Genomic DNA, 25,570 nt, shown 5'->3' with positions numbered 1-25,570 from the left:
TAAATAAGTCAATCTGCAAGCTCGGTGTTCATGTCTAAAAAAATTAAACAAGCTTTCTATGTAAAGCGAGGGAACAAATGTCAGGTCAACAGGAAAACTGGTGCAATTTTACAGAAGTCGAAGTTTTTCGTCTCATGAACACAAGCACTGAGTGTGGCTGATAGTTTTAAACCTTTGCATATCAATGACCAGCAAAGGTTATGTTTTCTGTGCTTCTGCTTTCTGTGCTTTAGCTTACTAATTGTGAAAGAATAGTTACTGTTAAAATACTGCACATTTATATAATCTCAGTCATTTGTCCATCAGGTTTACCTGACTGATATGGACTACTTCACTTATATTTGCCCCACAAAGCTCTGAAAATGCCAAAACATAGCGTATATTTACTAGTTTCCCTAGAGTAAAGAGAAAAGTTTTGGACCACAGACCAAAAGAGTTTTGACCTAGAAATGACAGTGAAGTTGGGTAAATTACAGATTTGTTTAATGTCACAAACCATGGATAGGTTAGTTCTTTGTTTCCATAACCAGTTTGGGTTCAGATGAAGAAAATCCTGAACTCACTCCTTACCCCATATCCTGAAACAGTAATTTATAAAGACGGATTTTAGACACATTTTTAGAAAAGAGTAATGAAGAGCATCACCTCTTGGATGTCTTCACCACCTTATTAGAAAATAACTTGAAGTAGAATATGGGAAGAGAGAATAATAAAAAAACAATACATTGCATTTGCTTTTGTTTCTTTCTCTCACACAAGTTATTTAACCTACTGAAAAATAATTTACTCCAGATCATTTTTAGCTGTATAAATTAAACAGAAACTGGACCTTGGATATATTTTGTTCATTCTACACAAAGTTCACATCTTTATTCTTAGGTACTGTCATTCAGTGTATACTTACAGATGTTGTGAAAAAGTTGGTAACATTACTACAGACAACATAATGTACATTTTAATGTAAAACAAATTAGAAAGGTCACCTAATTTCTTTACACAAAGCAAGCATTTTCCCAATATTTCGTCTTATTTATTAAAATGCAGTTTTCTTGAAGTGTTATATCAAGTTTACATAGTTTGAGGATGTTCATTCTATGAAAACACATATCTTTAGCGTATTTAATACCACATATAGTTGAAAAGTACTGTAAGTTCCTAGTATGATTCATTTTTTAAACAAAATTTTATCTTCCCCTCCTAGCAGCCTTATGATTACTCCTGTAAAACAACACAGCCCCTGAGAACTCCTTCACTGCAACATTCCCCTCAAAGTAGTAAGAAATAAAGGCTGTCTCCTAGCAACTGGGAGATCAAAAGACTATTTGACATCTTCATGTTACTGGGAATCATTTTGTGGCATGGACTCTCCTAGAAACAGTGACTGGTGGGACAATCAAACACTTTTTTACTCTCCATGAGGAGAGGTATTTCTATCTACTTCAGCGCTTGCTATCCACTGCAGTATACTTAAGCAGACTTTAGCTGTATACTTTTCAGAATGAGCTGGAAGCCACACAAAGATGTCATGCTATCTTTCTAAATGGACACATAGGCTTCATCAATGTGTATTTCCCCAACTGCTGCATTCTGAAGTTCACGTCCTCAAAAAAAACTCTTGGGAGTTTTTTTGAAGTAGTTGCTGGCCCTTCTACCAGAGACTACAGCACTAGCCACTTAGATTGACAGGCAGCAGCTTCACATTTTATGCAGAGAAAATAGGTCATCTTCTTCTCTGAGTGTGCTTCTAAGGCTCCTTGCACCTGTGTCTAACTTTTCTTTTAAGTTCTGCTGTTTTTCTGGGGCCAGGCATGTCCAAGTGTTAGTAAAATTAAGAAAGAAGCCAAAGAAAAGCCATTCTTGGAGACAAAGCCAATTGGATTTGTCCAAATTTCTCTCATATCTCAGTAGGTTACTTCATGGTAACACTAAAACCAAATCAAATTTAGATTTACTGTACAAATAAGTCAAATACAGCCAGACAGTACAAATTAAAGTTGCCATACCTCAAAATCTGGCAATTCAATTCCATCTTCTGTATCTTTCAATAGTTCAATTAACCTTTTCCTTTCTCCCTCAAGCATAACAATCTGGTTTCCTGAATCCTTTGCTAGCTGAAATATTTACAAAAAGAAAAAATAAACAAACTTTAGAACTCCATTAAGTCAAACAGCACCAAAACTAAGTTTTTGAACTGTGAAATTAACATCCAAATCTTGCTTATTGCCATAATACAAATTATCACTCTGACAGAAAAATCTAGCAGCCTACATATAATAAATTTATAATCTTATAACAGTCTTTGATATGACTTGATAAACGTCTTCCTTTAACTTAACAGTAAATACATTTAAAGAAAGTCTTTGGAAATATTTGTCCCCAAAACAAGCTATGTCCAGGCACAAACAGAACAATTTAATTTCCAGTACTCTTTAGAAAATACATAGAAGCAGTATTATCCCCACCAATATAAGCATCCAAGATGAGAACTATCTTATACAGTACTCTGCCATAATAACAATGTTGAACAGGAAGATTTTTTTCATTTATGCCTAATTAGCTTTTAATGTTCCTGATAAAGAAACCCAACTGTCTCCAGAAGTACTTATATACTTTTTTTTAGTTAATGTTAATGATTTTATGCTCTAATGCTTACCTCAATGTTCTTTTTAATGAAATCCTGATTGTTTTTACTTTTGCTATGCATTTTTTCTGCTTGATTAAGAAATTCATTTGTTTCTATTTCACTTGGATAATCTGAAGTTTGAGGAAGAAAAGTTGCTAAGTTATGATCATTCCTTTTCTGATTCAATGAGAGCTATAACAACAGCAATCCCATTTAAAACTTTAACAAACATATAAAGTGGATAGACAAACTTTTGTTTTCATTATTTATTTAAACTATACTGCTATATTTAAAATATAACTATTGTCAAAATCTAATCTCAGTTTTAAGCTTTTTTTATATGAGATCATTCAACGTTGGGAAGGCTAAAATACTTTTAGATTTCTGACCTCAAAAATGTTAAACATGGCAGCTTTAAAAGCCACGGCATTCCTTCGAACTCTATCATTGTTTCAGTTTTATCATCAGTACAAAACCAGACAATAATTTTTTTGAAAACCACAGAACTATTTGGAGACATATCAAGTACATTTTTTAAAATAAAACAGCTGAAGAACAGATGATATAGTTGATATTATTATAACATGGCTTATAAAACAAATTTTGTTTAAAAATAAAACTCGTCGTAGAGCTCTAAAGCTATTAAACAAACAGCCGCATGATATTCTGACATCCATCATACAAAAATGGGCACATATTCCATTTTTCAAAGACTTTTACCAGTTTTAAAACAGCAATTCCTTTATGAACAGCAAATATTTATCATATTAAATAACAAGCCTAAGCAAATACAACCAACTTCTAAGTCTCAAAAACTACTTCAAAGGTAGGTATGGTACTTTTAGCTTTTCTGGAAAGTAGAGATTTGAAAAATGGGTGGGCTATTTGTCTACAAAAAAAAAAAAAAATCTATTTAACATGTTAGATAACAGAAGATAGGCTACGGATATTTACATGGAAGTAACTCTTTTTCAGACTGAGTAGATTGAAAGCAAACTCCCAAAGATACAAAATAAATTCTGTGCATCCTTTTACACACTGTGGACAAAAAAACTGCGCAACATTCTCACCAATCAGACTTACTCTCAAATTGCAAGTAAACCTTAAAGGACTGAGGTGTTAGATCTAACCAAGAAAACCCTGTCACAGTTCAAATGCACAACTGTTTACTGAAAGCATCCCAAACTATCTTTAACATTACCAGGTAACATCTTGAATATATCAAGGAACTGGATCATATAAGAATTTACCAATCAATATAAACATGACAAGTTGTATCCTGAAACGAGCAAAACACACCAAACACCAACATAAGACGCAACATATATGAAACATTACTTTTAAGCTAGATCTTTCTCTAACTGTAGAATAAGCATTTTTGAGAGGGAGCCATCATACAGAACACCTCAGAACATTCAAGTAAAGAAGGGACCGACATGGATCACTGCGACAAGTAATACACTGAAGATTGCCATGGGTAAGTAAAAGAGACTGCAGCTCAACAAATTTTGCATACAAGTTTTAGTAGATTTGATAGAAATTTCAAAGATTTGGTACAAATCTTGATAAGACTGCTAAGGTAATATTATAAAACTAATACATACATTCTTCACAAGTTAAGCCCCTCTTGTTCAGGGTCTGCCTTTATGACAACTGTTGCACAGAAATCCAAAAGCAACCAAAACAGTAAGTCTTAGCTATTCAGAAACCATATGAAAAGCCTCCAGCAGAAAAAGTCATTTAAGTAATTTATTGCTCATAAGTTGTAAGTGATCTCTATTTCACATGTTCCCAAACTAAAAGAATGTAGAACATCTCAAAATAGTGCAAGCAACAGCAACTCCCAACTATACCTGTACTGGCAGCTTTAGAAGTCATTGCTGTCCTGAATACTGGTAATGAAACCTGCCATTGCTATTCAAGGACACTTCAGCACAACTGAGAAAGTGTGAAGGTGGAAACATGAGGGTCAAGCTTCATTTTAAGGGAGGAATGAAGACACATGGTAGGAAGACAGAGAAATCAAAAGCACAGCACTGTTCCAACCTAGTGTGAAGAAACATTTAGTAACACAAAGTTCAGGTCACATACTGGTGGACTAAGACAAGTGATAAAATGATAAGGGAGGTGAGGTCCAGGTTTGAAAAGTTAAAACATGCAGTCACATTCAAAAAAAGTGCAGAGATTCTGCTGCCATCAATGGTCCAACCTTGAGAAACACCCATTTATAATATCCTTGTCATCTTAGGCAGTCACCAGGAAGATAAGATTCCACCTGTTTACATAGAATGGTAGATGACAAAGAAATAAACAATTGCAGCTGATAGCAAAGGCAGCTGAAGCTATTCTTCTTATGTCACAACACATGTGAGAAGTTACTCAACCGTACAAATTTAAATTTCAAATAGGGAAAGAACAGAGGCACAAAAGCACGATTCCATTTATTTTGAAGTGTTGGACACATTACACTACTACCAGCATTTGACACCTCTATTCAGTGCACATAAACAAAGTGATGTCTAGAATAATCAGCACAGATGTTTGATTTTTGCCAGAAAGTACATAATCCATAAAAGCAACGCAGCATTTACAATGATCAGTGTAACAAAATATAAAATGAGTTGTCTGAAGATTTAGGTTTGTCACAACATCCACAGAATTTCTCCTGAAAACAAAAAAATTACAGAACAGTTGAAACTGTATACAGCACCACTTTTAATTTTTAGATGGTTTCTTGAATATAAGCCTATTAATGAAAGTTACAGTACCTTAGAATAACGGCAAAGACAAGTTTTTAAAGAATTTCCATGAAGAACCAGTGATACATTTTACAATTAATCAGTCACACACCTCATCATTTTGCAATGAAAGAAAAAAAGTTTTATAAACCTGAAAGTAAAGATTTTCTTAGCATGTTGAGTAAAATGTTTTAGATAAGTACAAACAAAATTATTCTCCTTCATCGTTTGTGAAAAAATTAGAACTGTTGCCATTCCACTAAGCAACCTTGCTTTTCCTGATTTCATTGCCCTAGCCACAGAGTCCAAGTCTTCATTACCCACCCATTGTACCTGTTGTTTTGCCACATCTAGAAATACAAAGTATACAATTAATAAAGCTTACCCTGATTATGTTGGGGTTTATGGCAATCATAATCTTCTAGATTAATCTGTGTGTGAAATACTGAAGTACATATTTCATCTTCTTTAGCATGGGAGGGATCTGCAAAGAATTTTTTCAGTAAAATTGCATTGAAATGTATTTAAAGAAGATCTAGTTTCATGTGTATCATACTATAAGATCTCACACATGAAAGTTAAAGAAATTTACTTGGATAAATTACATCACCACCATATTTCTCAAAAAATAAAGAAAGGGAAAAAGTGTAAGGTGTGCCTCATGAATAATTGTGCTGTTTCATATGGCTGTGGTTTTGTTTTTAACAACTACTGCCCATACAAGACAAATAATTACATTACAGAAGATACAGCCCAAGGCCCTAAAGTTCAAAAGCCTCTGCAGACACCATGTGGCAAGTCATGTAGAAGTTTAAATGAGAATAAAGTATCCAGATTTTCACAGTTGGTGTCTGCCTGTGCATGAATTATTAACTTCCAAGTGGCTTAGGTCAAGGGTATAGTCTAGAAAAAAGTGTTTTTCACAACGAAAAAAACAACCAACATCCTGCAATAATGAAGTTTCATGCACTCAACTGAAAGTATGATTTTGTTACACAGAGCACAGGGAAATGAATTTAAGGCTGTTTAATTAATCCTGATTTACATTTCTGCCATGACCATGTCAGAGGTTTTTTTATTCCTGAGAGGCTGGGACACATAAGTTATTAATGATTTTGTACCCAGAACTTGTGTTTGATTTCACAGCCACATTAAAAGCTATAACTAAATAGCTCCCCTATATAATTTATTTAATAGAGCTCTTTATCAAATTCAAGGTCTGAAAAGCAAAATATATGAATTGCATTCCATTTCAGTATCAACCAGGGCAGCTATCAGGGCACTCATTTAAATAAATAAGTAAATAAGACCTGAAGAGTAAGGCACTAGCATGTCACAGAAAATTCAAGATAAAGATCAAGCTGGAGGAAAAATATAAATCTAAACTATGCAGTTTTGCCAGTACGGCTAACACCAGAACCCATATGATGCATGTGATCTCTACAGAAAGGAATTATGTTTGAAATAAAAGAGGAATTAAAGCATGGAGTTCATTAACAACCATATAGTCTTGCTTGCCTACTGTTTTTTTACTATATCCTGACATCTACTGGAGACTTTTTAAATATCACCCGTATCAAACTGTGTTCTTCCCTTAATAACCCAAACTTTAGCATAGAAATAAATGCAGGTTAGCTTGTAATAACGCGTTTTGTTGAAATGTTTTAACTACACATTGCTACCATTATTATGCACATAATTCCAACATTCAAGCTCAGAATTTTCCTCAGCAATAACCATTCAGACCTCAAATCCTTGTTCTCTCCCCAACAAGAAAAAAGACAGGATGCACCACAATTCTGTTTCCTTTGAACCAAGAAACTCTTTCAACCAAGGTATACAGATGAAGGACAGGATGCAAAATGTGCATATGATTGACACAACTCTGAGAACTCAAGCACCGAGACAGAGTATTCAAACAGCAAATTTTTTAAAACCACTCTCGAGCAGTTTTGATGTGGTATATTCTTGACAAATTCAGTCTGGTTTTGTTCCCCCTGCCCCTCCCAATAAAGACATTGTGAGCAGAATCCCTACAGTTTGTTCCAGTGTCTCCACCAGTAAGAGTCTAGCCACAGAAAGAAAAAGGAGGACATTTTAAAATACCCAATATTTTCTTATTCCAGATCCCTGAGAGCATGCACATCCTCTGTGCATTCTTGAAGAAAACTACCAATACTTCAGAATGTGCTTCAACCACTTGCTTTAGAACTCCAACAGAATTGTGTCCTTCTGACTCAGTAGAGAAAACATTTCTAAATAGTTTTTTAACTTTTCTTTCCCTATTCTACCTATAGTTTTACATTATTGGTATTCATTGTAATTTGGATCATAGTTAGTCTTTTTTTGTTATGTATCACATTCCACATTTCTCTATATCATTAACTATTTGTTTACCTTTCCTGTTAAAGAACTCAATCTTTCCTTAGTCATTTATCTACTTTTAATGCAGCTATAGAATGTGGTGCGTTAAATGCTTCTTAAGATGGAAGTGATTTTTACTAAAAGACTAAAATGCAAACGCTTATTCTTATCAGTGTGTTCATTTTCACTTTGAATATTTTTGTCTTCATTGTCATATCATGATGAAACTCGGAAATTATCTTATCGGACTTCCTGGTCTTTTCTTCCTGAGAATAGTCTGCTAGCACACCTTTAACACAGTTTCACTTTTTAAAATTGCCATCTATCCTAAATTTTCTTCCCTAGAATTCTCAGGAAAAAAGCCAATTAAAAAAAACTAAGCTCATGTTTCATATTCACACCTTTTCCTTAGAATCCCACTCTATATTATGTGATGATGCCTTTTAATCAAATTATCTCTCACATTCAGAATCTTAAATTCTTTTAGAAGTGAATTAAATGTAACATAATCAGTATCAAATTTAATGTAAATGACCCATACTCCCTTTTGGACCATGTTCCAAGAGCTGGGCTGTGCATGCATCTTCCTGTATCGTTTTCCAACATATAACTCAATACTTAGTATCATAATTTGGTCCCATTCTTTTGGTTCTTCTGTTAACAATTCCTAAAAAGACTCAGGATTTCCCTCCCTCTGGACCTGTCATATGATGAGATCCTTACCATGGCATTGCCATTGCTTCCTTCCCATTCTCTCTTCCACTCCCACATGACAATTTTCTCCAAGATATACGTGTGGCAGGGCCCATATCCCTAGAGCTTCTAAGCAACGTTTTTAGGCCTAATCTTTTTTAACTGCCTGCCCTTCCTACACCAAGTACTCCAGCCTGGTGAACTCTCTCACTAAGACCACCAGTAACCACACATTGGTAACTTCATTATTTTGTTTGTTTACCAAAGCAATTTTGAATTCCTTGCTTATTGCCCAGATGTTCCAAAATGGTAAAGAGATCCAAGTTTTTCAGCAGGTTTCCACTCTTCGTTTTCCCTATACCTGCTATCATTGCTTTAATTTACCAGTGTTATCAGTCATGCGTCCTTTCTGAAATCATCTGTGTTTGCCATCAACTTGAAAAATGCAAGCTTTACTTATCCTGGATTTCTACCCTTCTAGAGTAGCCAGTTCTTTGAAAAAATACATTTTCTATAAACAAAATTAATGTTAAAGTACAACTTCTACATTTGTCATAATGCAAAAAATATTTCAGTTAATTTTTCAAATATTCCCTTGATGTACTTTTGCATGCAAATATTATTTTATTGTAAGGGTTTGAAAGCTTTATTTTTATAGTATCCAACAAAAATATAACTATTAATCAAAATATAGGATAATTACATCAAGGTATTTACTTCTCTTTCTTACTTACCAGCTGTACCCTGCCACGATGAGATCAAAGCTAAAAAAAGTTTTGTGTTTTCCATCTCCTCATGGCTTCCAGTGGTACTGATAGACTATTCAAAATAAATAAAGCATAAATATACAGATACATGCATATATTTACTTTAAAGTAAACACTTTAAAACAAAATACGGTGTCTGCTTATCAGGTCTAATGAACTTAGGACCCTATTAAAAATTCCTTGTTCAGTGGCAACATTTACTTACCACTTTGCTTTCTTCTTGAGGCCATCTTAACATCTCCTAAAGTTATGATAAAGGCATGGTGGAACTTTAAAGCCTCTTATATATTGTGTCTTACATGGAGATACATTTCACAAGACAAAGAAGTTCTGTATTGTGTATATAGCTCTCAATCCAAATCCACTGAAATTATGATGCAGTCAAACCAACTGCAATCATGTCTTTTTAGCAACTGACATTTGCGTTCATGTAAATTATACAATACTTAACCGTAGAGGAAATACTAAATCTCATGTTTCAAGGCTTAAAGTGACATTTAACTGCTAGAGACCAGGATAAGAATAACGTGAGGGAATTTGTGCTGTAATGTTCTCGTGCCTTCTTCAGGGGGCATCTCTAACTTCTTCAATAATAGACAGTACTGAAAGAGATGGGCCTAAGAACGGTCACACTAGAGCAGAATAAACTCTTTTAGGTCTGGGTTCACAGATGTTACCTCTTGTCACGCCTTATCATACCTGCAAGTAGCGAGCTCAAGCATAAGACTGCTAGTAACCCATACCTGGAGAGCTGTATATTTGGCTATTGGTCATACCAATTTTTAAGGACCACAGCCTTCTTTCAAAGCCTGCCTAGCCAATATATATTAAAACCTATTCAAAGTTACTTTTTAAGATCAATTTCTTCACTTTAATCAGCCAACTGTGAGTTATTTAATAAAAGAATGCATCTGAAATATGATAATTCTGTAAGACAGCACTCTAAGATACACTATTTACAAAATAAGCAGAATACTTCTAACCTGAAGTTCTTCCCAGAGCTTTGCCCTCATTTCTTTGCCTTGTTTTTTAATTGCTCTCTCCTTAAAATGTTTTTTTGCCAGTATTGCGTCAAGTTTATTCATTTTCTTTATAGCTGCTTGCATCTGAGGATCTACGTCTGTTTCTTCAGAATCTTCCAAGTTGGAAGAGTTTGCTGTAGAATAGATTTAAAATTAATGTTAGCTTGAAGCATTTCAACTTTAAAAAAAACCTAAAAAGCAGTACAAGTAATTTGATAACAAGCATAGACAGGAGTACAATTATTCTCAAGCATATATATCATATTCATATTCATTTCTAAACCTGTTTGTAGCAGGGAAAAATTTAGAAGTCTTTGTAACAGAACACTGAATCAAACTCTTAGCTATAGCAGTTGGATATGGGGGTGAGGGGGAGGAAGAGCCCCCCATTTTGGGTAAGTGATTCGATTCAAATTTATAATGGAAGAATGACATCATCTCCACCGTATCAGCAAAAATCACAGACAAATAAGCTTAAAAATAAAAAATTATTTCTTCAGGCTGACTAGTAGAATACATGTTGAAATGTCATTCATTAAAATCAATAATTCTGGGGTTAAGAGACACTCTGTAATATCTCTACTTCTAAATGTTATAGAAGTTTCAGTCTTGACTTATATCTCAGCCAAACCAGATTCTGATACTGGTTGTAGAAAAATGTTGTTTTGAAAAATAGAGATGGTGAAACATTATGGAAACTAACATTATCTAATTAAAATAGATTTCTGCATTGTGTCTTTTTTTCCTAAAGATGCAGATTACAATTTCTGATCACTTTTAGCTTTTCCCCTTCCTATAGCATCCTCATGCTCTGCCCTCTTCTCTAGTCAAACTTAGCTTCCATAGCAAGAGGAAACACTTGTTCCATAGTAGAGGAAACATTTGTAAAACTATCCCTAGCCCACAGACTTCCAAGTTTTGGAGTCCTGCAATACTTTTTCATTTTCTAATCTTTTGAGGTCAAATGCTTTACACATCCACTGATCCCAAGCATTTACTGTGATGCATCAGTGTACTTTGTGCCATAAAAAGAGAAAAAAAGAGTTCCAACAAGCAGAGAGCTATAAAAATCTAACTGAGCTCCAGGGAAGTCCCAAGGACAGAAGATAAAAAAAGAGGACTTATTTCAACTAGCCTGAACCCAGCAGATGGATTTGGACCTAAAACTACTGACTGAAGCTTTGAAGTTGTGTTCTATCCTATTTCTGTTCTGAAGAAATGAATATTATGTTCGATGACCAGCACTGCTGCACTAGATAGAATCATCACTGGTTTCTGCCTTACTAGATTGACCAAATCTGTATGTATAACTCAAATACTATCATATCATTAAAGAAAGTGAATATCCTGTAATAAAATAATCTTGAAATAAAGAATTCATCCAACACCTCTTGAATACCACAATGCATATACATTTTCAATTTGTAATATTTCTTTATAACTATATAATATACACACAAATGCACTATGATCCCAAACCCTCCTAGAAGCATTAACAAGGAAAAAAAAAGTTTTATTGCACTGTTCACTTTATACACCTGAAAAGTAATACCTGCTTTTGCATTACTTAGTTTTTCTTGGGAAGGTTCACAGAATTTCAAAGTCTGTGTTTCAGTGCTATCATCTCCAGAATCTGAATTAGAGATACATCCTGAAAAACACAGAAGAAGTATTTCACAATAAAATAGATGTGAAATAAAGTTTTTAATATACTATTTGAAATGTTTACAATTAAGACACCAAAAAACATTTTTGTCAGTTAGGGATTCCCCACAGAGGCTCTGCAGTGGACTACTGGTTTAAAAAATGGTATGTACTAGTACACCAGCACTCATGTTAAACATAGGAGCAGGAATCAAGGGATTTCTTTTGAACTCAATTCTGTCATGAAATCTATCTAAACTTGAAGAAGGTATCCAAACTTCCTGCTTCACATTCTCTATTTTTATACCTTCAATTCTCTATTTTTAAGTAGTCGGAACTCTAGAAAGTTAATTTATTACCATTTATAGAATGGCAAAACAATGGCATCTGAAGCACTTCTACAAGTGCTTTCATTAAAATGAGATATTGCATATTTGTATTTAAAGTATGTTATTAGTATTAGCATTGTTCAGTTGTTAAATACTATAATTTACAACCATAATTTCCAATTTTTTGGACTGGTGGACCATTATTAGGATACAAAGTTTCTAACAAATGATCATGATCTCTCTGAAGAGTTTGATAAAAACACCTTACTGAAAACACTTTCTAACATGGTTCCATGGAACACATGCAGATGGTTTCTCCTGATCTTTTAGGCTATCACCAAGATGCAGGTCACAGCTTAGATGCCACAAGACATACCCTGTGTTATCACTGCCATTACCACTATATTTCCTTCAAAGATGGATTCAAAATAATGAAGAGAAGTGAAGGTATGATTTTTGACACCTCCTTCTCTTCTAATTTTACCTATTTGCATCTTCTTTTCCCTCCACCAATAGAATTTTACCCAAACTATACAAACATGATATTTGGTCTAGCCACAACACAAGAAAGTGTTAGTCATTCCCACACCTGACAACTCGTTGGGATTCAGTATACGCTTCTGAAGAAAGGTCGTACTCTCCACTGTGGTTTGCTGATCTGTTCTTACTTCCTTGACATCAGATTTCTCTCTGTCATCACCTTTGTTTTCTTCTGGACAGCAGTCTTCTAGACTGCCTCTTTGATGACTACCAGCCAAACTGACCAGTGAATCAATCTATGAAATGCAAATTAATTACTAACATAAAAACAGAAATCCTTGGGGGGAAGAAAAAGATAATCACAATAATCACATACTATCACAAAGGCTAACAACAATTCTATACAAGACTGCAGACTACTTCTTAAATAAAATAACCATTTTCAGATCTGATACAGAGTTCTGTTTCTTAGATATCACATTGATTCTCAAGATCATCATTCCACAGACTGCCAGATTTGGGATTGCCAGGCTAGGAAATTATTCTAAAGGTTTATGCCATTTATTCTGCAGCAGAGGGTACAGCCAACCAGTTAAGAGTCTGTGTGTACAACAGCCTCATCCATTTCCTGCCACTGTGGGTGCTCTGCACCAGGTAGCATCCAAATCTCTTGCTCATACTATAGTTTTTTATAGTCTTTGAAGGGCTGAAAAGCTTATGCTTAATTCACCAGTCTCAAGAGACTGCAATTTTCATGCAATAGCCTATGATGTACAGGTCAGAACTTTGATTCAGAGTTATCTGATGTTAACCTTAATACCTGACTGTGAACCTGTAAAAAAATATTTTAATACTTCTGTGAAGCATCTAGGTATGATCCCATTCTACAGACAAGTGAACAGAGGCACAATACAATTGGACTAATCTAAGTAAATCAATCTAAATCTCTAATTCTCAAGTCCCAGTTCCTACATCCCAACAACCATATCCCATTCCCAAAATTAAGTTAAACCCCAATATTAATTTTTTCAGAGGATGGATGAACACCTACTTCCAACGAACTTTGTTGAATCCCTGGAGCTGAAATATTTCTTGGAATACTATGAATTTTTTTTAAACTTGACTCAAACATACCCTGATAGAGCCTTGTAGTCAAAAATGCAACTTGTAAGGATTGCTCAAATGCTTCCTTTTAATAAGCAAAATAATTTTTATTCGAACTCGAATTTAAAAGCACAAATGGGATGGAAGTGAAACTACGCACATACTGGCTCATGCATCAACAGCCTACAGCTGTGTATCTACACATTGTTGCCAGAATTTCAAATGTTTTTCCTTAAAATAGAATTTATTTAATAATCTGATTAAATATAAAGAAGACAACCAAGTTTTCCATGTTGTAGTGCTGAATAGCCCTTTTTGTGGCAAATATAAAAGTAACACATATTCAGAAAAATAAAATTAGACAACATTCCATGCATGCATAAGGAGCAGCCCCCATTCATGAACTTTCACATAACCCCTTACCACACCTGCGGAGCCCAAAACTCTATATGAAGCTAAAAAAGCAGAATCTTATTTCTTTGGCATTGTACTAAGAAGAATTATGCATAGAGTTTCTAACCTGCTGAAGGGGAAAATAATTACCTTTGGCAAACGTGGCTCTGGTGTTAATAACTCCATAGATGTACTTAAAGATCTACAATTAGGATAAGCCCTTGAGCTAGATGCAGGCCTTGAAATTTTATCCAAGCTCCCCATTGTAATATCCATTGTGACCTAAAATTGGGAAAAACCCAAAAACAGCCTTTCAAACTGTCAGTGTCATAATAAAGCAACACAAGCACAGTAATATTTCAGATGTAGATTAAACAAGTTTCAAATCCTTTCTCGCAATTCAGTCTTGAGAGGTCTTTCCACTATAGACTAGCTAGCCACTCACTTTTTAATATATGTACAAATATATATTTATATCATCAAGCCAATCAAAGCATTCAAATGTGCTTACTGTCAAAGAGACTTCAAATTGATTAAATCTTAAAAGTAGTCTCACAACAAAGGAAAAGTCATGGCTCTATTTTTTTTCTTTTTTTTTTTTAAAACATGGGACTAGCAAAGTTAGCATCAACAAAGGAATGAGGGTATTTTATAGGCATCTTGAACATATCAAATAAAGCAGCCAAAAGCTTTTTATATTCAGTAGTTCCAAATGGGGCGAGTTCCCAAATCCAAATGATCACATTCCCAGTCCCAATTCAATTTTGAGTTTAAACAATAGAAATGCACGGTTCTCTGCAAAAACTGCATGAATTCACAGGAATTACGTATCTGAGTGTGTGATATGCACTGGAAATTTCCAGAAGGCCCAAGCGAATACAACTTTTTATTTCAGCACAAGAAACAGGACAAACGTGAGTCCCGTACACAGGTCCACAACATCATGACACAGTACAAAGAAGCGGGCAGAGACGAAGAAGAGAAACGTACGTTCGTTCATTCATTTCAACTCGTGAAGCTCAGGCTCATTCCGTGAAGAGGCCCCTTCACACCGTTTACCACTCGCAGCCAGGACGGATGCAGTTACAGCACCGGGAGGTGCTGGCGGACGCCCGCGGCGGCGGCGGCGGCCCCGGGAGCTGCTCCGCAACGGCCTCCAAGCGCCGCCGCCCGCGCCCGCTCACTCAACTGCCGGCAAGGGCCAGCCTGGAAGCCCACCGACCCTCTGACGGGTTCTGGCCACCTCTAGGCCTCTGCCATCGGCGGGTGTTCCACAACGTCTGAGGGCTTTTTAAGAGCTCCTGTCACTTTCCCGGGGCGGGTGGAAAAGCAAGTGCAAAAGACCCAAAAGAACATAAAAGAAGCAGCCAAAGATAATCAACAGCTGAGACCCGAAGGATTCCGGAACAAAAAACCAAACATACAAACTAACAAAAAATAATCTTACAAGAGGTTTCAACAGACAGAGAGGAAGCCCCTTCCCTTGCTCGCAAGAGGAGCCCCGGGCGCTGCCCTGACGGGACTGCTGCCCGGCAGAGCGGCAGCTCTGATAGCCCCGCCTGAAAGAGGGCGGCGGGGCTGAGCCCTCCCCGCCCGGGAGCGCCTGTGGCCGGCGGGAGCGCCTGTGGCCGGCACCCCCGCCAGGGCCCGGCACCCCGTGGCCGCCCCGTCCTTACCGCGGGAGGGCGGCAGCGCGGGAGCCAGCGGAGGCTTCACTGCCGCCGTTGCCGCCGTTCCCATGACGACCAGCTCACCGAAGTCTCGCGATAATTGCAGGATTCCCCTCGTAAATTGGGGCAGTACCACCACCGGGACGGGGGTAATGGTGGAGGAGCTGTTCTTAGCCTGTTCTCAGAGGTGCAAATATAATCGAGCTCTCACTTGCTCACGAAGTCTAAGCCCCTGATAACCCCACTGAAGCCTGTCTTCTCCGTCCGGGTAGAGAGAAATGCTGAATGGAGAGCGTCCTTCTCCACCCTTCCCCCCCGCAGATAGTTGGGCTGTGCTGGGCGCGTTGCCGCGGCGGCGGGACCGCGGCGCTGCTGCTGGAGTGCCCGTGTCTGGGTGGCGGGGCCGGGCTGCGGTGGGCAGCGCCGAGGAGTGGGAAAGAGAGAGCCGGTCTGTGAGCGCGGCTGAGACGGTCACCGGGACACGCGGTGGCGGTGGGCGTCCCGCCGGCGGGTGGCGGTGTCCGGGGGAGGCTCGTCCTTCCCTGGCGCTGATGCGTGCGGCCGCCGAGGCCCTCAGCTGTCTGGGCCCGGGGGCGCGCGCCGCTGAGCACGCACAACGGGAACGGCGTCTTAAAAGATGGGTCGCTTCTAGCAAGTGTGTGCTGTCAGCGGAGTAAGTGGCATGCGGATACGGAGCTTAAAACTTGCATTTTCCAAAATGTCGGTGAGAAGCGGTGGGTGCTCGCGTCCCCGGCCGGTGGTGCGGAGGCCTGCGCCCTGCGCCCCGGCCCCGGCCCCAAGTCGGGGGTGTGCGGGGCTCAGTAAGAGGGCTTTCCTTTAGAGTCGGCGTCCAAACCTGATAGCTAGGGTGTTGTAGACGTGAGTTGCAACCATTTTCACGACAGCATAATTCTTATAGGCGCTGTCTTTCTCACTTTAGTAAAAGAATAGTTTTTGAAGTGTAATCCAACAGAAAAAAGTTATTGTATTGAGCCTTTTAAACAATATATCTATGCTGTTAATTATCATTGTTTCTTTTGGTGGTCTGTTTGTCTAGTCTCCTGCATAAATTGTGTCATGTTCACTTGTAAACAAGGATAGTTGAGTGACTTTTAAATAAACTCATTAAAACTAATACCGTGGTCATCATTTTTTTACCTGAGTATTCACCTGTTAATAAGGAATTTAATTAATAAGGGGAGTCTAATTACCTGCCTAGTCCCATCCCTTTCTATTTCTTTTCTACATTTAAGTAGGATGTGAGGATTAATTCCTGTGTTCTGATTAACTTGTAAAAACTGTAGAGGCAGTTACTGGCCTCTACAACTTTCTTTGATATCCACATAAGTAAAAATCAGGTTTTCACTGGTGGCAAAAATTTAGAAGAAACAAATTGCATCTTGTTCAAAGTAAGACTTTGACTGACAAATTTTTCTGCCAAAATAAATGTTACTTTGGGGGCATGTATTTGCTGTCTGCAGAAGAGTTTTTATTGATGCTTATAGTGTATGGCATTTTACTGTCATATTCCTGGAAGTGCCATTAAGAGAACAACAATTTTTCCTGGTAGTTAGTGTAGTAACAATGCAATGTGGTTTACAGTTAAGAGCTGAAGACAAATACAGAAAATACACTAGTGAACCATGTGTATTTTAGCCTCCTTCCTAAGCATGCTGAGCTCCAGGTATGTTAAAATTCTAACGTAAATCCTGTGGTTGCTAATGCAATACCATAGTGGTGTTTGGAATGTGCGGTGCTTTCCAGATGGTGCACATCATGATTTGAAGCGAAAATAGAAGATTGAATGGTTACATCCACAAGTTGAGTATTTAAGGCCAGTAATGACAATGAGAAAGCAGTAGAATGGACAATCTAGTTCAGAACTAGCTAAACTAAAATCTGGCTTTTGCTGTACTAGGAATTATATTAGCTTTGAATAATGAGATTTGGAAAGCAGCTAGGCATAAATTCCCCAATATTTATTTCTTTCTACAGTAGAGTGTATATGCTTAACAGCTGACAGAATTTGACTTGCTATCAGCTTCCCATATTACAGACTGCCTACAACCTCAGAAGAGCTCATGAAAGGAGAGTGTCCAGCTCTGCGTTTGGTAAAAAATGGACATAAGACTCCTTTGAAAGTGGTGCAGGAACTGCTGCTTCTCCATGTAGAATCAGTGAAGGTTTTCAATGAGGCTGTCACACCTGAGGGTTAATAATAATGGCTTAGCAGGGATATTGCAAACCACAGTTGATCTTACAATCTGTGAGTGTTATGTGTCCTAGAAGACCCAGAGAGGAAAAGAAGAGGTTCATAGAGTTCACCTCCAATCCTGCAGATCAGGCCATAGGAGTCTTCAGTAAGAGGACTGAACTTTGTAAACATCATTAAATATTACAGAATCTCAAATATTGCTACAGGTGGCAGGTGTACTTATAATGAAGTTTGAACTAGAAAAGCAGAACAAAGTGTGCGATTTCCTTTTTTGCCTTTCTGGGAATAGGTCAGTTTTGTTCCATGATAAACCAGATACTTCTCTGGAGTATGATGATTAAAAAAAAAAAAGGTTGAATTAGAGAAAGCTCTTGTGTCTAAGAAGGGTACAGCAAGAAAAGCACTCCAAGATGTGCTTTTCATCCTAAAAGATAGGTTACAACATGATGAAGACACATTTAGACAAGCTGTCTTGATACTCAGAACACAGTCACCATAGTAACAGAATTCATTTATCCTTTTCTCCCTAATCCAGTCAAGAAGAAACATACATGAGGGGGAAAAATAGGGGGAACTTGTTCCCGTTACTACTGCTTATCTTCATACTCCTCTGCTGAACAGTGTTTTAATACATAAATAGGTGGCCAAAACACTTTGTCTCATACAGGTTGGAGGGCAAATTATGAAGACTTTGTTTAATGCTTATTAGTTATTTGTCTTTGATATTTTTAATACTCTTCTGTGTACTCGCCTGAAGTAGCTTTCCTTTACCACAGGCAATATTTTTAAGGTAGACTGTAACAGTTCTAGTACTCAGATCAGGACAAGCACAGCTAATTTTCATTATATTAATTCCCCTAAATGTTAGGGGAATAAACAGACCCTTTTCTTGCAAAGGACAAATAGATAATGTATTAATATCTTTTGATTGGTGCGTACCAAGTCAAGGGCAAAAAGCCAGGAATTTTGGGCCATATTCCAACTTTTCCAGAAACCCTCAGTGAGGATGAGTAGAGTTCTGCAGTGTGCTGCATCAGCAATAGTGATACAGCATAGTAATCTGTCAGCCAAGGAGGAAAGGCTGAACTAAAATGCTAAGTCCAGAGTCAATGGTAAAGCTTCCATTGTGTTTAATAAAGCCAGGTTTTCATTCTTTGACCTGCATTGGGAAAGGTCCTGCCTCGACAAGACTGTCTTCCATGCTGCCACACCTTCTGCTGCTGGCAAACAACGGAGTTCAGGAAGCAGGAGATCAAAATGGACTGTGTTGTGCTGGAATGTCTCAGTGCCATGAGGTGCAGTGTGTTGGAGTTTGCTACCGAACAGGTGCAAGGGGACCAGAAGAATGAGATCCTACGGGTGTCTAAGGACCTTCTTCCATGGCTTAGGATATGATCCAGACAAAAAGTAGAGGGTTTAGTCTTCCAGAAAATTGAGGCAAAGAAGAAGAATACTGCTTAGGTAAGTACTGTGCACAAAGGAGTTTTTGGAGTAAGTCACCATCTCAGTGCGTTACGTTTAGCCATAGGGAACCTCAGGATGCAAAAGAACAGCTGTGTAGAGAAACCCTGGTTTGCATTAACAAATGTGTATTCAGGAATTGGATCTGACTTGATATTTCTTATGCTTTCTTTAAAAAAGTGTCCACTTTCTCCTCAGAAGAAACAAGCGAACTGCTCCTATGCATGTGCTGAGGGGCTTTCACTGAGATCCAGAATGCTTCTGCATCCCAGTCTTGTATTGTTGTCCCTGAAGAAAGCAGTCATAAAAATCAGCCTCTGCGTACTCTTCACCACCTTTGGCTGGTTTAGCAGCTTAAAAATAGTCCTGGAACGAAGATCGCTTTGGGCTGGTTCCTGCTGTTCCCCCTCTATGTCCTCCAGGGGAGGAGAGAATCGACTTGCTTGTGAGTGCATCTGCATCTGGTGTTCTGTGATTTTCTACAAGATGTGTTTTGTTTTGTTGTGTTGTGTTTTCCTAAACTGTCCTTGAATTACAGATTACCAAAGATTGCAGTGACTAACCTTGTGGCCCCAGTTTGATAGTCAAAGACATCATTATAACTCGTTTAGAAATCCTGCTAATATCCCTACTTTGCACAGAGAAAGTCACTTCAACTAAAATAAGAAGCAGTCTTTTGAAGACGTAAGAATGTTTTAAGTTTGAAAGCAATGACTTCAACCATATCTTTGGGGGGGGAGGAGTCCTTTATGGCCAAAAAAAAAAAAAAAAACAACCAATGAAAACCATTGATTATCTCATACTGACTCCTGCAAAGGTTAAAGCACAATTACACAGTAACTTATATCAAGTAAGATTAGAAGGCAGGGATTTTGCTTTTTTTTTTAGGTTTACATTCTTTATCAAATTATGCAGTGCAAGGTCAGGTGACATGAACGAGAGGAACTACCTGAGTTCTGGTGGACATGTAATCACCTCCAGAGCTGGTTACCTTCACAGCAGCTTATGGGACAGCTCCTGTTTAGCTAGAACCAGCTGCTAAGTCTCAGTCCTACTGATCTGGAACCACAGCCTGACTTTTCCTCTCCGTTCTTCAAGATACAACCCACTGATACAGGAATATTTTCCCAGGAAACAGGGAGGAAAATAGAAGAAAACTCGCTACAGAAATCCAGCCAGCCTTTTCTGCAAAACGTTATCTATAGGTGTATTTTATTTTTAAAACCAGAACAAATGCATTCATTAAATTACTGCAGCTTAATAACAATTACATCTGTTATAGAGTAGAATTATTGGGGAGTTTCTAAAAAACAACTGCTTTTCTCTGGAAGTTCATCCTGTTGTGCAAAATACATTGTTGCCAAGTAGCTAACCAATACAGCATTATTTGGTGCTGAAGGACTGTGTGCGGTTTTTTCTTTTTTTAATTTTTACATGATGTTTGTTTGAATTTAACTATTTCTTGAGGATACCTAGGAACAGTAAATTGGCATTGTCCCCATAGTCTTTTCCTCCTTTTTAAAGGTTTAATACGAGCTCCATTTTCTGTTTTTCCCCCCTAAGTGCCAGAATAATGAGTTTTAACTTTCCTTCCTCCAAATTTATTCTCCAGTAGTAAGATTTATCCTTTAAATCTATTTGCAGAGGCCTCATTACCCCAAGCTTTCACTTCTTCAATTCACACAGTTTTGCTTTTTACTTCACTTTCTTTCATCAATAATCTGGAGAGAAAAATTAACCAACACTTGTGGTGGTTAAAAACAATCATCATAACAAAAACCCCCTTTTACTTATCTTTAACATTATGATAAAGAGGAAAACAAGTCTTGATTTTTTTTTTTCATACTGGATGCTGGAGAACATTTTGCCCAGTAGAAATCATTTGAACAACAAGCCGACAGACAGCAGTAATGACTCAAAGTTACCACTGTCTTAGATGAAGTTAAAAATCAAGCTCTACAAGTCAAATATTCCATCTTGCATAAAGAATCTCCTGAATTACTGGGTTTTGGTGACAATTCTAGCACAGAGGCTGTATTATGAATTTTACACAGATTTTTTTTTTCTATGCAAAGACATGCTTTTTTGTATTTTTTCCACTTTCCTTAAACATTCACATGGATAAACTGTTGAAAGAGGGACTAAAATAAAACGTTCCCAAATAATTCTTCAGGTATGGAAAACCACCTTAGTTAATTTCTTGGTGAAAGGTTTCAATGTCTTCAGATACAATCTGCTAAAAAAATACAAGCAAGTTTTTACATGTGTTCTCTTTGAAAGAAAAAGATATTTTTATCTCAACAGTCAAAAACCACCACAAACCCCTTGCTTTCCAGATATGATAAAACTAAATTCTATGCAGTTTGGCTCTGTGAATTTATCATTGGCATTTCATTCAGCATGAGAGTTGACAGGGGCAAAACTAAGACTAAGTTTGCTTTCCTCAAAGGGAGTTCAGATCTGAGTAACCATTTATCCATTCATTAATTCAAAATCATTAAATCAAAAAACACATTCATTAATCACAGATACTTTGACCAGTATCTATATGTAAGTGGGCCATACATATTAAATTTAACCAACATTCATAAGGAATCTATAACTCATACTTTGCTTTTGAGGTTTTCAGGATTTTTTGAATGGCATCTCTTCTTTCACTAACTTTGGAAAAAAACCCACTCAAATTACTTTTTATCAACACTTTAAAAAAATGTCTGCTATGGTACTTCTCAGAAGAGAACACCTTTTCCTGGAATATTTCTTCTGTCTGATTTCAGGCAAGCTATGTCTGCCTTCTCATCTCTGTATCTAAGAAGCAGGGCAGCTGGGGTTCCCACCACCCATCTGGACACACTGAAGACTGCTCCTCACTCCCAAGCTGAGAAGTTCTTCAACTAGCAAGAACTGAAGAGCACTGAAACCAAAGAGGAAATGGAGAAAAACATAATCTACACAGTAACTTATAAACTTTTTTTTCAATACATTTTTATTAAAACATTTGCTTTTAATGCCTTGTAGAAATCCACCACCTTGGAGCCATCGGAAGCTGCTGACTTTCTTCAAACATGTCAAAGGAAGAACAGGTACATCTCCAAATTCTGCTTCAGCAGAATTTTTTCTCGCTTTTAACATTAACTGGTTGGATTTAGTAAGTTACTGTGAACTTGGCAAGATTCTTCACCTTGTCCTTTTAAAAGTATGCTTTAAAGAAAAGTACTTTCATAAACAGGCAGTAACTACAGGTAAAGGTTCAGCATGCACCAAAGGGCTAAAGTACAGGAGAACCACAAGGAGTACACAGATGTTACTAGATTGTGCTTTTAAGAAACTATCCACAGAGACAACAGTGAATGCAGATAAGGCAGAAGGAAAGACAACTTGCAACTGAACAATGATTAAAATGCCAGGGTTACAACAGTTTCAGGTCATCTAACAGACTGATATAGTTTAAAATTCACACTCAGTATAAACGAGACAATATGCCTGTGATGATGCAGGGGGCAAGCTGCAGTACAATGCCTGAACTCTCATAGAAAGGCTGGTGTGCTGATACCAGGGATGGCATGACTCTGATTCACTCAGGAATTAGGCACCAGATTTGAAAGTCTCATGTTCATATACTGGTTGGTCTAGTCTGTGAGACGAGTGGCGTAGGATGGTTGGTATCTCTATCTGCGAAGGTAGAAGGAAAACCTCCTTACCTCTGACAATAGTAGAGCAATGGTATTAACAAACCTTGCCTTTTGGGGTCTGTTATCAGCTTCCTCACTCCACAGTGCAGTACAAGGCTACTAGCATTTCTGACCCATTTCTTTCATTTGCTAGCTTTCCCATAAGGAAACATCAGAGTGCACCAGCAGATGAGTCTATTTTAAGGTTGACCCCTTGGTTACTTACACAATACATACATTACACTGTTGGGACATTTGTATATGCCCTTTATCACAAGACCAAAGTGTTCTATTTATGCCCTTGGCACATACATACTTGTTTACTGGAGTCAGGATTTGTCCTGCATGGTCTCCAATCCAGTTTTTACTTAAAACTACAATAATACATGTTTTTTTAAAACAAAGGTCTTTCTCAGGTTTGACACACATGACGATTTGGGTATCCTTGGCTTTGCTGAAGTTTTAAGCCAAAAAATAGTGGTTTAGGTTTTTAAAATTTTAGATGTTTGGCAGATACTTGGTAACTAATTTGTGCAAAAAGTCCAGCAAGTTTTATTTTTAACACTGATTTAAGAAATGGGCTTAACAGAAAATAGATATACTTAGTAGTCCATCTTAATTCATTAATGAAATGTCCAGTACCTTGCTGTGTCCATTTACAGGAGGTTAGGACTTACCCATTTTGCAAGTCTTCTGCTCCCTATAGCCTTTCCTACTAAGTTACTTTGATACCCAGTCCATTTTAATACAACATGAGGTTTTCCAGCAAACTGACTGCTGTATTTCCATACTTCAGACATATAAAGTGTTGCCAAAGCCATGTGTACTTTTTGAAAGTTAATCAGGCAGGTATCATTGTAGGGATTTCACAGATAAAACTAAGAATCACCATCTTTTGATATCTTATTTTCATGAAAACAAATTAATAAAGAATACTTGTATATATGTTTCCGTTTTCTTTGTTCGTTTGCTTAAATTACATTTGGCACAAAAAAATCAGCCTGTAACAAATTTCAGCATAACAAAGATCCATGGGATCACACATATAATATAGAAGGTGACCTTCCTCCGTCACTTAAAGCTCCTGCTCTTACTAAGAATCCACCTTGGGAAAGATACTGACTTTATTGTTTCTGCTGATTTTTCTTTCTGCTTTACACTTAGGCTGTTTTGTCTGGATTAGCTCTTCAGGGGTATTCCCCAAAGGAGGCAGGAGCCGCTTCTTACTGTTTCGGTTTTCTGACAGCCACTGTGGAGGCAGCTCAAAAGGTCCAAAACCAAACTGCATGGAATACTTGGCATTTACCATATCAGCTTCTGTGGGCACAGCTGGTGCCACCTGAGCTGCAGAGTCTGCAATCGTCTGTGGTATAAATTTGTGAACCAAAGTCTCTCCTACCTCTAAACTGGTGGTAGGAATTTCTTTCTGCTGAAAATCACCAGAGCCAATGGATTTGGTCTCATTCTCCTCATCTTCCGTTGGCCTGAAGATTTGTTGTTGCCCGATATGAAACATCTCCAGAAGCTGGCTCCCCGAACGGACACTGGGCTCCAGATTAGCATCTGCAACACCACCTGAGCTGACAATGTTTCTCCTGCTATACCTTCGGTGCAGCTGTACTATTGTCCCCACTACGCACTTCCGTACTGATTTGTTAACAGTTAAAAATAACAAAGGATTGGCCAGCAAAGAGACCTTGGGCAACCAAATGGCAGTGAGGAGCAAGAAAACTGAAATATCTGAAATATTGAGTATGGTGCGGTAAATCACCAAAGTCACATAAGGGACGCTGCAGAAAATAAATATCATAACCATGGAAAGCAGCATGGCATGAAGCTCAGCTTCTCGCTGGGAGGCATAAGGGATAGAAATTGTATTCTGAGGGGTCCTTAAGGCAGCTATGATGACTTTTTTCTTCTGGCTGGCACTCAGTGCCCTGCGAATAAGAATCATAAAGAGAAATACCACAGCCACTGGTACAATCACAGTGGTGATGTTATAGATGATGACGTATATCAGGTGCCCAAGAGAGTAACTCCAAGATTCAGAACAGGTGGACATGGCATAAATATCAGACACATTGGTCACAGCAAATACTGGAATGCTGGCCACTATTGCATGGGCCCAGATATAGATAACCAGGTCTCGGGATTTTGCATCAGATATTTTTCTTTCCAGAGGGTATAAAACAGAGTAGTACCTGTCAAAAAAAAAAGAAAATTAAAAAATAGAACTGATACAATGCAAAGGGTGAAGCCTACAATGAGCATAGTGCTTATGCGAAGCCTCTCAGGAGCTGTCTGAGCATAATGCCCCAAATCCCTAACTGGGTTGCCAACTGACTACCTGCTTATAAGAGAAAAAAAAAAACCCAAGGGTCTGCCTTTGCACATCT

At 37.7% G+C, this 25,570-nt stretch overlaps 2 protein-coding genes across 11 annotated transcripts in view; both read right to left on the bottom strand.

Annotated features, from left to right (window-relative positions):
* The window catches only part of FSIP1 (fibrous sheath interacting protein 1), a 90,184-nt gene extending 74,289 nt beyond the window's left edge, over positions 1-15,895 (bottom strand). For 2 of the 4 annotated variants that reach the window (XR_012042983.1, XM_072864402.1), the window contains exons 1-9: positions 15,148-15,889; positions 14,308-14,439; positions 12,770-12,956; positions 11,760-11,858; positions 10,169-10,341; positions 9,153-9,237; positions 5,747-5,845; positions 2,654-2,754; positions 2,004-2,111 (exon numbers count right to left, since the gene is read on the bottom strand). Coding sequence is in view for 3 of the 4 variants with exons in the window: in XM_072864402.1 (XP_072720503.1) it covers positions 2,004-2,111; positions 2,654-2,754; positions 5,747-5,845; positions 9,153-9,237; positions 10,169-10,341; positions 11,760-11,858; positions 12,770-12,956; positions 14,308-14,433 (978 nt within the window). In the remaining variant the exon portion in view is untranslated. Of the gene's footprint in view, positions 1-2,003; positions 2,112-2,653; positions 2,755-5,746; positions 5,846-9,152; positions 9,238-10,168; positions 10,342-11,759; positions 11,859-12,769; positions 12,957-14,307; positions 14,440-15,147 lie in introns of all 4 variants that reach the window. The other 2 variants (XM_072864403.1, XM_072864404.1) reach the window with 2 other exon arrangements.
* Positions 15,896-22,358: 6,463 nt separating this feature from the next.
* The window catches only part of GPR176 (G protein-coupled receptor 176), a 47,978-nt gene continuing 44,766 nt past the window's right edge, over positions 22,359-25,570 (bottom strand). For all 7 annotated transcript variants that reach the window (XM_072865673.1, XM_072865667.1, XM_072865666.1 and 4 more), the window contains one exon: positions 22,359-25,375. In XM_072865673.1, coding sequence (XP_072721774.1) covers positions 24,268-25,375 — 1,108 coding nt within the window. In that variant the 3' untranslated portion in view covers positions 22,359-24,267. The remainder of the gene's footprint in view (positions 25,376-25,570) is intronic.

The sequence above is a fragment of the Ciconia boyciana genome, chromosome 6 (genome assembly GCF_034638445.1).
Source record: "Ciconia boyciana chromosome 6, ASM3463844v1, whole genome shotgun sequence".
NCBI classification, from domain to species: Eukaryota; Metazoa; Chordata; class Aves; order Ciconiiformes; family Ciconiidae; genus Ciconia; species Ciconia boyciana.
Note: the sequence above shows the minus strand (reverse complement) of the source record. Positions and strands in the feature narration are given on the sequence as shown.